The sequence below is a fragment of the Budorcas taxicolor genome, chromosome 11, assembly GCF_023091745.1.
Source record: "Budorcas taxicolor isolate Tak-1 chromosome 11, Takin1.1, whole genome shotgun sequence".
Taxonomy (NCBI): domain Eukaryota; kingdom Metazoa; phylum Chordata; class Mammalia; order Artiodactyla; family Bovidae; genus Budorcas; species Budorcas taxicolor.
In genome coordinates, this window is record NC_068920.1 from 152,371,261 (window position 1) to 152,384,740 (window position 13,480).

Genomic DNA, 13,480 nt, shown 5'->3' on the forward strand with positions numbered 1-13,480 from the left:
GCTTCTTCTCGGCCCCGCCCATCCATCCTGGTTGTCATGGTGAGGCAGGATGCGCTGAGACTCAGGTGTCCCGAAGACTGGAAGCTAGAGGCAGGCGCCATGGAGTACACCGGGAGCCAATATATTGGGGAATTTGTAGATGGCAGGTAAGGGCTTCGTTTGATTCACTACGTCCTTGAACATCCGTGACTGGAAAAAGACGGCGGTCTTTTTGTCCCCTCAAAGGGCTTTGTATCAGACGCTTTCTCAAATTTTTTCCCTTTTAAACTTCAGGACAACTCTTTTAGATCGGAATGTTTATTCCCATTTTACAGTTAAGGTAAATGAGATCCCCAGAGAAGTGAAGTAACTTGTTCAAGGACATATATTCTAATTAACAGCAGAGCTGAGATACATCCATTCCATGTATATATGTGTGTCTGCTATCTGCCAGTATTAGGTACAGGGATAAGAATATTAAAACTGTCAAGATCCTTGCTCTCATGCAGCTTATTGTCTAGTTAGCATATTGCCAACAAACAGAGAAGATAGTTTCAGATAGTGGCTTTGCTTGAATCTTCCCTCCTCACAGCAACCCTATGAGATAGATACCCCCACTATACAGATGGAAGAAGTGAGGCACAAAGTAGTTACATAACATGCCCAAAGTCACCTAGTTGGCATTTGACAGAGCAGAGATGAAAACTAGGTCTGCCTCCAGAGCCCATGATCTTTCTATTATAGAGTCTTGCTGCTGAGCCCCTGCAGAGGATGCATCTAGTTGGAACAATCCCAGAAGGCTTCATGGAGGAGATAATATTTGAGATGGGCCCTGAAGGTTGAGTAGGATCTAGGTGGTTGGAGATGCAAGGTGAAGAATGTTTTCAGGCAGAGGGAAACAGCATGAGCAATAGCTCAGAGGGCTTATATATGAAGGAGAGAGCAAGCAGTTCAGTCTGGCTGGAGTGTAGGATGTGCCTAGGGGAGAGTGGGAACCCAAGCTGGACAAGGTGGAGTCTGTGCTCTGGTGTAGAGAGATCTGAATACTCTGTACAATTCTGTGGGTGTGAGGAGCCATGGATAGACCCTTGGTATTGCTGGATATTAGGAAATCTCATTTATTTCATCTCTCTATTCCTCCTCATAGTGCGTATGTCTGGTAGGCACTCAGTAAATGTTAGCCACATGAATGAATAAGAGAATGAATGACTGACTGAATAATATTTGAGATATGGTCATCATACCCTTGTTAAGGATTAACATCTTTATTATAAAGGAGCTCTTTTTGTTCTTTTAAATTTACTTTGAATTTAAAATGAACGCTGATTACCTTTGTTTTCTTTGTTTTTTTTTTTTTTTGGCTATGATGCATGGCTTGTGGGATCTTAGTTCTCCAACCAGAGACTGAACCTGGCCCTCAGCAGTGAGAGCGCAGAGTCCTAGCCACTGGACTGCTAGGGAATTCTAAGACTTTTTGCCCTGAATGATAAAAGAAAAATGGAAGTGGAGAAGGAAAGGAGGGGGAGGAGAAAAAGAAGGAAGGAAAGAGGGAGGGAGTGAGGGAGAGTGGAGGTAGGGAGAGCAGATCAGAGCCCATTGCCGCTGTCCCAGTAAAAGGCAGCAGGACCCTGGGCCAAGGCAGAAGCAGTAGGGCTGCGGTAGAGAAAAAATGTAGAAGTTTGGGGATTTCATTGCCAGGACCTGGCAACCGATTGGCTCCTGGTCCCACTCAGAGACTGCTTTCAGTCCAGCCCAGAGCCCAGCTCCAGGCTTTGAGCCTGGAGATTGAGAACACTGAGGATGATCCGCTTTGGGAGAGGAGAAGATAAGTTCTGTTTGGGGTGGGCTGGAGTTGTCTGTAGGTGGTCTGAACAATAACATCCAAGTTACATTAAAAAAAAATAGGGGAGATGTCAAATTTCAGAGATGCGTTTAGATGGAGACTGTGTTTAGAAATAACAGATATAATCTCAAGCAAAGAGGTAGAGGGAGGAAGACGAGTTCTCTCTCCTTCTATGTCTTGCAGCAAAATAAAAGCAAATTAGTTTTTAAGCTCTTCTGCTATAGTTTCATAGCCATTAATGCAGTAATTTTGCAGAAATGTCATTATCCCTATTTTACAGATGAGAAACTCAGGCTTAGAGAGGTAGAAGTCATACAAGACATAGAGAAGTGGGGCCAGGCCTGGACTCCAGGCCTGCCTGTCTCAGAAGCTGTGCTTAACCACAGTGCTCTCCTGTTTGGGGCCTGTGTATGGCAGCAAATTCGTTACCCACTCAGTAAGTTCACTAATTCTTCTGTTTCCTTCATTCTTTACTTAGTAGATGTTCCCCAGCACCTCTTTAAGAAAGAACATGTTTCTAGGAGCTGAGAATACCAAGGTCTTCCTTTCAAGTAGCTTGATTACAAAGGAGAGATGAACTGTACAATTATGATACAAGGCAGAAAGTGCTAGGCATCCAACAGAAGTACAAACAAAACCAAAAGTAAGTTTAGAGTTAGGAGAGATGAATTCCAGCCAGTGGGGAAAAACAGAGAAGGCACGAATGAATGACTGAAAACATGTTTCTTAAGCTCTCACTATATATCAGGCCCTTTACTAGGAAAAGTGTTATTAGTATCTGGGTTCATCTTGGGCATTAATCTCAGCCATTTCCCCTGTGAAGCAAGTGGTCATCTGGTCCAGGCAGTACCCTGCCCCTTGCTCCCATAGGGGCCTATCTTCCCCTGCAGAGCACTGATCAAGCATTGTGCAGTTATTTAGCTGTGTCCGTCACTAGACTGTGAGCCCATCAAGAACAAGGACTGCATCTGCCTTGGACACTGCTGTGTCTATAGTTTTGCATCCAATAGAGTAGACTCAGCAGGGTGCCTGGCATATAGCAGGTGTTCTATAAGTATTTGTTGGAATAAAGGAAGGAAGGAAAACAGAGGCTTAGGAAAGTCTCCAAGATGGTACATCTAGGATATGATGAAGTGAGACTAAATTCTTGTTTCCTCAGGTGCATACTTTTCCCAGTTTCCTACTTGGGGTGCAGTGGGCAGGGGTGGGCTGGTTGTGGGGAATGGAGAAGACCCGGAATCAGCTCCGAGAAAGCCTGGTCCCTGTCTCTGCTTCACAGTGCTTGCTGTGTGGCTTTGAGCACATTGTTCCCCTCTCTGGGCCTCCAGAGGGGGCCTTCCATGGGCAGCATGAACTCCGGGACAGCCCCTACTTGAGAGTGAGGGAGAACAATAGACCAACTTTTGCATTCCCTTCAACACACAGCCCCTCTTACTTTGAGCTCTAAGGGGAACATTTTTGTTTCTGAACAGAATAGTGCAGGGACAATTACATCTGGGGACCCTGAGGTGCTGGCTCTCATGCACCCCTGCCTCTGACCCTCCAGTTCCCATGAGGGTTCAGTGACTTCTTTTTGTCCTTACAGGATGGAGGGTGATGCTGAATACATCCTCCCAACTGAAACAAAATACGTTGGGGAAATGAAGGACGGCATGTTTCATGGCCAAGGAACCTTGTACTTCCCCAATGGGAGCCGATTTGATGCGGTTTGGGAGAAAGGGTTGGTTGTAAAGGTAATCAGGTGGGGAGGGGAAAGCCTCAGATGGGAAGAGCCCCCAACAGGCACCCTGCTCTCCCCTCTGCTGCCCTCTTCTCCTGCCTCTTGATCTCCAGGGCTCTGGAATCTTCTCCCTATTTATCCAGAAGACCCCTGGAGAAGCCATAATGAGTCTGAATCCTCTTATGCCACCAACTGTGTGACCTTGGACCCATGACCTACCCTTTCTGAGACTCCTGTTTCTTATCTGTACACTGAGGACAATAATTGTATTAGTATCATATTGCTGCTTTAACAAATTACTGTCAATTCAGTGCCTTCAAATGACAGAAACTTGTTTTCTTTTAGTTCTGGACATCAGAAGTCTAAAACAGGCCAGCACTGCTGCATTCCTTCTGGAGGCTATGTGGGAGGATCCACTTCCTTGACTCTTCGAGCTCGTGGAAGCTGCGTGCATTCCCTGGCTCATGGCCATGCCTCCCTCTGATCTTCACTTCCGTCTTCACATCTCCTTTCCCTCTGCTTTTGTCATCGTCTCGTCTTCTATCCCTCTGGCCCCCTTGCTTCCCTTTTAAGAGAACCCCTATGATTACACTGGACCCGTATAGATAATCCAGGATAATCTCCCCACTTCAAGATCCTTAATTTAATCCCACCTGCAGAGTCTCTTTTGCCATGTAAGGTTAACATTCGTAGGCTCAATGATTAGACGTGGACATCTCTGGGGGACTGCAAGTCTGCCGGCCACAAGAGTACGAGGGATCTCATTAGGATGGTTATGAAAATAAATGAGGCAGTGTGTGTGAGTACTCTACTCAGTACCTGGCACACAGTAGGCACTCAGTAAGTGCTAACTCCACCATTATAATCAGATGACTTATCAGTCATCTAAATCAAGTGTTCTTAGCCTTGGATTTGTGGGCCAGAGATGGAATTTGGGATGTCAGTGAAATCTCCTGATTTATATACAAAAGCCTCTGTGCATATGGAGCTCAAATTTCCCCAGAGAAAGAATCTATAACTTTTAAGGGTTTCATTATGGGTGGGTACAGGGGCTGGCTCATAACCTAAAAAAAGGTTAAGAAACACTCCTTGCTTTTCAGCTTGGAGAATCTAAGCCCCAGGAAAGGGATGTGACTTACCCAAGGTCACCCTGTGAATTAATAGTATTGGAATTTCCACCCATGTTTCCTGATGCCCAGGCCAATGCAATGTGTACATCCTGAGGCTTCCTTTAGCACTAAGGCAGCAAAAGACGAATGTACATGTTTGGACAAAGAGCCATGACTGAGGGCCCTGACCTTTCTAGCCATGATAACAATAAAAGAATAATAGTAACAGTTATTGAGTGTTTGTTATATGCCAGTCCTACGCTAAATGCTCTTCATGCACTATCTCACTGAATCTCATTGAATCAGTTCTATTAAACATACAGCATGATTTTCCAACTGAATGGAGGAGGAAACACCAAGGGTAGGTCATCTGCCCAAGGTCACAGAGTGAGCCGGACACACAACTCAGGACTTAACAATCATGCCTCCCAGTCACCACAGCTGTTGCAGCTGTGATAGTGATCACTTCAAGGAAAACACCATCCTTTCCCTTGACTTCCATCCTTCTTGGCAAGTGGGCTGTGGCTTCCGCAGACCCACATGTGTGCACCTCATCTTCCAGGGCACATACACCTTCTCGGATGGCCTGCAGTATAACACTGAGAACTGGCATTACTGTGACAGCTACGATCGGAGGTTTTACACCGAGATCTGCTACGGCTTGAAGCCTGCAGGTACCCAGGCATCCTCACTTCCCTTCACACTCAGATGGAAAGGGAGATGAAAGATGGATCTAAAGAAGGGGGTTGGGTCCCTTTGAAGTAACCCACCCAAAGGAGAGGAGAGAGGAGCAGGACCGCAGGATTCGACCAAGTTCCAGAGCCAGAAAGACCAGTCCTCAAATCTCAGATCCCCTGTACCAGCCAGGGACCAAGGGCAGTGCACTCACCTCTCTGAGCCTCAGTTTCTCCCCATGCAAAATGGGACAATAGCTTCATTTACCTTACAAGTCTTAGAAATGCGATCACACGTGTAAAGTGTTTATAGCAGTGTCTTGCGTGCACAGTAGGTGCGTGGTACACCTCAGCTGCCGTTATTCATCAGATCAGCTGCAACACTGACGTGGGGCAGCCCTGATGGACCGTGTGCTCTGTGTATCGGGGGCTGGGTGAGGCTTTCTGTCATCTCTGTCACACCGAATCTTCAGATGACCCTGCCATGTCAGCTTCCTAGTCCCATGTCACAGAGGAAGAAGCTGAGGCCGTGGAGCTCAAGCATGTTTCGAGTGGCAGAGCTCGCATGGGAGCCCATGTCTTCCTCTCTGAGGTCCCTACATCACATTGCCTCCCTGGAAAAATCAAGTTCCTTCACAGAGGGGGACCCTAGGGCCTAGAGTCTGTGTCCAGAGAGTGGCAGCTTCAGGGGCTCCTCTGTGTTTCTGAGACTCGTGTGAGGTCAGCTGAACCTCAAGAGGCAAGATTTAGGCACAGCCCAGACAATATGCTTCCCTGGTGGCTCAGAGGTTAAAGCATCTGCCTGCAATGTGGGAGACCTGGGTTCGATCCCTGGGTTGGGAAGATCCCCTGGAGAAGGAAAGGGCAGCCCACTCCAGTACTCTTGCCTGGAGAATGCCATGGATGGAAGACCCTGGTAGGCTACAGTCCACAGAGCCGCAAAGAGTCGGACACAACTGAGCTACTTCACTAGTCTAGACAATATAGCCAAATATGGGAAGTGACTTGTAAACTGTTAAAAAAAAAAAAAAATCCTGACTTAGAGATAGTATGGTGGCATTGACAGCAGAGAGCTGGAAGGTCGGGGTTGGAGTCCCCACATTCCCCTCAATCGCTGGATGAGCCTGGGGAGCTCAACCTCCCCAAGGACAGAAACCTCCAGAAAGCACTTGGTGTTGGGGTCCAGATGCCCTGAGCACAGACTCTGGCTTTGTCAGGTGAGCCGCCTCCTCTCTCTTGGCTTCCCTGACACCTCACCCTCCCACTTTCTTCCTGTCCCATCTCCTTGCCAGCTTCCCCCCTGCCCCAGTTATTAATCCTGGGGTTTACCACAGCTCTCTGGCTTAGGCCCTCTTCTGTTTCCGTTCTGTATCTTCTCCCTACAAGCTGATTCACAGCTAAGCCTTCATCTGTTGTTCAGTCGCTCAGTTGTGTCTGATGCTTCGTGACCCCATGGACCATAGCACGTCAGGCCTCCCTGTGCCTCACTATCTCCCTGAGTTTGCTCAGACTCATGTCCACTGAGCTGGTGATGCCATCCAGCCATCCCATCCTCTGTTGTCCTCTTCTTTTGCCTTCATTTAATTGAAATCAAAATCCGTGAGCCTCAGATTTCTGCATCCCGTGTCCCCAACACCTCCATTGGGTCGTCGCTCAACTTGTCTTCACTAAGTTCATTACCCTGCCCACCAGCCTACTGACCCCCAGGACTGCTGCCCTGGAGACCATCACTCCCACCCCACCCCCACCCCCACATAAGCCTAATCCTGACTCCTCCTTCCTCCATAAGTGTGCAATCCATCACCAGGTCCTATGGATTCTCCCTCTAAAATATATCCATTCATTTGTTTATTAAACAGATATTTACTGAGCATCTCCATGGGCCAAGCTGAGCTTCTTCATCCTCTTTCTTTGTTATTGTTCAGTTGCTAAGTCATGTCTGACTCTTTGCAACCCCATGGCCTGCAGCACATCAGGCTTCCCTGTCCAGCACCAACTCCCAGAGTTGGCTCAAACTCATGTCCGTTGAGCTGGTGATGCCACCCAACCATCTCATCCTCTGTCGCCCCCTTCTCCTCCTGCCCTCAATCTTTCCCAGAATCAGGGTCTTTTCCAGTGAGTCGGCTGTTCGCATCAGGTGGCCATCCTATCTCTTCGGCACTATTCCAGACCTTCACCCTCTCGCCTCGTTTACCTGAACTCTTGAGATCCACACTGGACCCCCTCTGGGCCATTCTCCCCTCTGTGCTCACTTCCATCTCTGAAAACCATGGGTCTGATGGCCACCAGCCCCCCACCCCCACACAGCCTCTAGTGCCTCATTACCCTGAAAGTGAGGCTCCACGCTCTTAAAACGACCGGTGTTCTCCAGCTCCCGTGAGGTCCCCAGCCTCACCCCTTGCTCCCTGCCCTTCTCGGATGTTCTCTCTCTCCCTCACCATGCTTGCTCTCTGTTCCTCAAAGAGACCGTGCTCTTTCCTGCCAGTCCCCCTCCTTCCTGGAATGCTCTAACCCTCCACTTCACCCAGATAGCTCCTTCCCATCCTTCAGGTCTGAGCTTAATGCCCCTTTCTTGGGGCTCTTCCTTGAATTCCCAGACCAAGTAAGGGCTCCCCATCACCGAGCAGCCATGATCCCCTCCCCGAGCTCTGTCACAAGGGTCTGTCTTCCTGAGCTGGCTGTGAGCTCTTGGAGGGCAAAGGCTCTGTGTCCCCAGTGTCCGAGCACATTGTCTGGTGCATAGTAGGTGTTCAATGAAGAGTTATTATCAGACAGGAATAATAGTACTGACATCACAATGGGAGGTGATGGGGTGCACTTAGGGCAGGGACAGCGATGACCTTCACAGACGTTTCCTGAGCACGCGCCCTGTGGCAGCTACCGGCTGGATCCTGGGAGAACGAGAGCTATGAGGGCACAGTCTGTGCTTTCAGAGAGCTGCCAGTCTGATGCCACTGAAGAACCTTGTAAATGATTCCTCGTGGGGTAGTGATGACTTGGTCACAGGCTCTTCACCCCAACTGAAACCTGTAGGCCAAGAGCTCCTGGCCTTGGGCCCTCAGCACTCACACAGCACAGGTTTTGCTAAACCAGGCCTCTGTGTTGAGGCAGTGCACAAATTTCCCGCAGCCTCACCTTCTCCTTCAGGGGCCCACTTTAAGTACTCACTTCCTTCCCAAATCACCCTGCACACCTCTCCGAAGGCCCCCCCTCTAAGCCTCGGGGGCAGGCTTTGTTGGAGGTGGGGAGACTTAAGGCTACCCTTCCCCTCTCTGGGCATCTGTGAGATGGGTTTTGGCAGGAGGCTTCAGGGAGAGAATGGCTGTGAAGTGCTCAGCATGGAGTGTAACCCTCAACCCATAGTGGCCCAGCTTATCTTGGTTAACCAACCTCAAAGCACAGCTCTGGGCAGGACCCTGAGCCGTGAGCATGGTACTGTGCTTGGAGCATCCCCCTCAGTCCAGAGGACAGGGAATTACAGAGAACACAGATAAGAGGAAACCAGGAAGTTCCTTCTTCCAACCTTACCCCTTTTCTCAGGCTTCAGCTTCTAAGAGAGATGACACACAGGAGTCATGACCTTAATGGTGCACTGACTCTTCTTTTCCTCCTGGTAGTTCCCGTGTCCCCAGTCCTGGGAGACGGTGCCCGGGTCCTCTTCTCCCCTGACATTAGCAGCTTAATTTATAGGGCTGGAGTTTTATATAGAGCAGTGTGTATAAATAGTAATATATACACACACACACACACACACACATATATATATATATCAATCCCAGTCTCCTAATTCATCCCACTCCCTGATATCCTTTCAAGGTATCTCTCAACTCACCAATATGGACCCACCTAGAAAGATCCCTCCAGGCTGTTACGACTGTGGAGATGGCTTCTATAACCCAAACACGAGGATAGTCAAGGACTATAAATATCGCTTTCTGAGAAATGCAGGTATGTTTATTCCAAACTCTGCGGCATATGTTTTCTCCTCTCTCATCACACATAGGTTTGTGCACACGTGTGCACACACATACATGCGTTTAGTGGGAAAGAAGCTTCTGCCGATGAAAGACAAAACTTGGTCGTGTGAGTGTTTCACTCTTTGGAATTCTCATGGCTGACAAGCCTATACCTAGTCATAGAGTGGGGCAGAAGATGTTAGAGGTCTAACTGTGACAGCTTATAAGTGTAGCACTGAAAGGATTCAAATACCCATCTTTACATGTTTCCCTGCAGCTAATGAGTGCTTGCTGTATGCCAGACACTGCTTAGTCTGGGCACCAAAGCAGGGCAAAACTAGTCACAAACCCCTTCCTCATGGAGCTTCTTGTTGTTCAGTTGCCCAGTCATGTCCAACTCTTTGTTTGGCAAACAGCAGACAAGTACTACAAACAGTTAATTGTATCATGGAATAAGCACAATGAATGGGAAAAAGTGGCCCTAGGTGAAGGGTAAGGGTGGAAGAGAAGGGGGTGGGGTGCCAGAGAGATGGAAGTGATGCTGTGGGAGCACAAAGAAGTGGTACCTAACCCAGAACCAGACATCCTAAGAAGGATTCAAGAAGGAAACAGCCAACTTGAGATCCAAAAAACGATGGGGAGTTGACCCCAACGTGTGGGGAAAGGGTTTCCAGCCAGAGGAACAGCACAGGTAAAGGCCTGGAAAGTGAGTGATGCCACGTGGTCCAAGAAGCCTGCTCTTCAAGCAGGGGAGTACCTTGGAGAATCCAGAACCTCAGTTTGGTGAGTGAACTCAAGCTGATCAGACTAAGGACTGATTTACAGTGACCAAACTTGCAAGAGATCAGTGTACAAATAAGAATGAGAATATTTTCCTTTAACACCATGATTGCTAACCTTTCTCTTTTCTAGAGTCACAGTTCCACTAGGAATAACAAAATCTATGAACCCTCCCTCTCAAAAAGTGCCCACATATGCACACATGCAAATATACATGTGTACACACATACCATTTTGCATATGGTTTAAGGGGTTGATGGTTCCTCTAAATACCCTGGTCAAGAAACCCTACTGTGTACTGTGAAAGAAACTGCCAGGTAGACCCAAAGGCCTGGGTTGGCTGATGAGGGTCTCCACTTCCTGCAGGGAAATTTATTTAGTAATTCAATGAAATGGTTGGATGGCATCACCAACTCAATGGACATGGGTTTAAGAAAACTCTAGGAGATAGTGAAGGATAGGGAAGCCCGGAGTGCTGCAGCCCATGGAGTCGCAAAGAGTCAGACGTGACTTAGCAACTGAACAACAATTCCATGATGATCAGACATTTGCTTTGCAGTGCTGAAATAAGTACAAAGGGAATTGTCAGCTGATATTGTAGCTGAATCCTGGAGCTAAGATACCCCTCACCCACTGGGTGCTCTTGGGGAACATGGCAAATGCTTGTACTCCAAGTCCCTGGCACTTTTCTCTAATGACTTCCATCTTCCAAGAACAGAGTGTATTGTGTGCACGCATGCATCCATGCTCAGCCATGTCTGACTCTTTGCGACCCCATGGACTGTAGCCCACCAGTCTCCTCTGTTCATGGGATTTTCTAGCAAGAATACCGGAGTAGGTTGCCGTTTCTTCCTCCAGGGGATGAGTGTACTATGCAGAACGCTAATTCTGCTGGATGTTACTAGGCTCCCCTAAAGTTTCTTGATCAAATAAAATAAGGAGATACTGAGTTAAGTAGAACTCAACAATTGTACTTACTGAAGGGCTTCTCGGGGCCTGTAATATGCTGGTATACTTTGTAGGCTTGTCCTTCCAGACCCTTATTTCAACTGTGATGAAATACTCTCACTTATGTAATGAAATGCTTACCGTCTGTCTCTCCAGCTAGAGGCTAAGATCCCTGAGAGCAGGAACTCTGTCTTCTTGTCTCCACTTGTACTAGTCAGAGTCGAGTCAGAAAACAAAGAAAATTAACATCAAAAATTGATTAAATAAGTTTTGGAGAACTAAAAAAGCAAAATGAAGACATTGAGGTATGAGAAAGTAGTTGCAAGAAGCAGTTATCACCTCAACACTGAGGGGCAGGGGAAGAGATTGGGTTATTAGAATATAGGTTGCTGGAGGCGCTCCCCACCAGAAGCTATAATTCAGACCTCTGAGGAGCGGGCACTGCCCAGCGGGGTCTCTGGAAAGAAAGTGATGATGCCGATTCTAGGAGTGTGGGGAGAGCTGGAAATTTGACATGAAAGGCCGTTGCTGAGACACTGACCGGAACAGCAAGCACAACAGGAAAGAGCATGTTCCCCTGCTCCGGCTGCCTCACCGCATCTGACTGGGGACCAGCTGGCAAAGGAGAAATGACCTCCATGGGGTCCCAGTCCCAGCATCACCAAGCAGGGTGTGGAAAGGTACGTTTGGAGCTGAGAGTCAGTAGCTTCATAACTGGCACCATCCACTGCTTTCTGTTGCTCAGCATCCAGACGCACTGTACTCTGCTGCAAAGATAAACACGTTTGTGCTTTTTCGTGTGAGAAGTTCCAACCACCCTTCCTATTCATACAGAGGCTCCCACCTTCTCCTCTAAAAAGAGGAGACCTGAAACCCAGTGGACATTGTGTCTGTCTTTGATTGATATTATCCTTTGACAGTCCTGCCTAATCTACAGCCTACACATCACTGCCAAGACTCTTTCTATAAAATATTAAGGAAAAAAGAGGAAAGAAAGAAATTAGTTAATGAAAGCACATACATAGATGAATAAGTGATATAGATACACATAAACATACAAGCAAGGAAGAAAAGCTGTACCATTGATACAGTCCTCTTTCCATAACTGGTCGTGTATGCATACTAAGTTCGATTCAGTCGTGTTAGATTCTTTGTGACCCTATGGCCTGTAGCCTGCCAGGCTCCTCTGTCCATAAGTTTCTCCAGGCGAGAATACTGGAGTAGGTTGCCATGCCCGCCTTCAGGGGATCTTCTCAACCCAGGGATCAAACCCTCATCTCTTACGTTGGCAGGCGGCTGGGTTCTTTACCACTAGTGTCACCTGGGAAGCTCAACTGGCCATGAGGCTGTAGTTAATATTTACAAATTCCTTCTTCCATTATAAATTCCACATTCCACTTGCTTTCCGCCCGCATTTCAGTCGGTCTGGTGTTCTAACTGGTAGGGCAACCCAAATCTTCATTCTTGAGGGTTCTGAATCCCTGCTGGTTCTACCTTTTTTGCTTGTTTAGTTGGTTGGTTTCATTTTCATTCATTTTTACCACTGGCAGTGGAAGAACTAAGAATTGCCCTAGAGAGCCCTCTTGGGTTCCATGCAGCATCCCCTTTCCCCAGCTCTGTAGCAGCAACCCAGTTCCCCACCCCCACCCCCGGCAATCGAGACCCATCTCTCCAGCCAGAAATGTATTCCCCTTCTTTGCCTGTTATTTCAGTGGCATAAGGAGCAAAGGGGCCAGGTGGCTGTTCCCACTTCCAATTCAGCTGGATCATCGTTGTATCACATGGTGAGGCCATTTCTTCTTGAGAATGGAAACCTTTTGATCAATAACATTCAAAGTTACAGGAAAAAGGAACCAAAAAAATCTCCTTAAAACCTGGCATACTGCTACAGCCCCGGCACCATGCACGGACCCAGGCACATAGTAGGTGTTCATTAACTGTGTACGAAACAGATAAATCAAGGAATGAATGTGTACTGTCAGTCTCTACCAGAGAGATATATGTATACCATTTCCAAAAATTGTTTGACTAATTGTAAAATTAGTTGGGAGATGGGGCAGCAGGGAGAAATTCTCTAGAACCAGAGTTCTGGGGAATTCTGTGTTAGCATAATCTTTCTTCGGTCGTGATACAATAAACTGGTACACAGACTAGTGGAGGAGACAGACCCAGAAACATCTAATCACAGTAGAATGTGATGTGTGCCCTGCAGGAGGGGATGGTGGCGGGGGGTGGGAGGGAGGAATTGATCACCTGGCCCAGATGGAGGGTGTCAGTCAGGAAAAAGGTCCCAGAAGTGATGGGTCCTAAAGAATGAGTAGGGGTGTCATAAATAGGACTGTTGGGGAAGGGCATTCCAGGCAGAGGGAACAGCGTGGGCAAAGACACAGAGGCATGAAAATGCGTGATGTGACTGGGAAACAGAAATTGTGGTTCCCAGAGTCGTTTATCCTGGTGTAGAGTCCGCCGGC

At 47.7% G+C, this 13,480-nt stretch overlaps 1 protein-coding gene across 1 annotated transcript in view; it reads left to right on the forward strand.

The window, feature by feature from the left end:
* Window positions 1–36: 36 nt before the first annotated feature.
* The window catches only part of MORN5 (MORN repeat containing 5), a 34,194-nt gene continuing 20,750 nt past the window's right edge, over window positions 37–13,480 (forward strand). Inside the window, exons 1-4 of the mRNA XM_052649706.1 lie at window positions 37–146; window positions 3,408–3,555; window positions 5,214–5,325; window positions 9,142–9,273. Of these exons, the coding sequence (XP_052505666.1) occupies window positions 37–146; window positions 3,408–3,555; window positions 5,214–5,325; window positions 9,142–9,273 (502 nt within the window). The remainder of the gene's footprint in view (window positions 147–3,407; window positions 3,556–5,213; window positions 5,326–9,141; window positions 9,274–13,480) is intronic.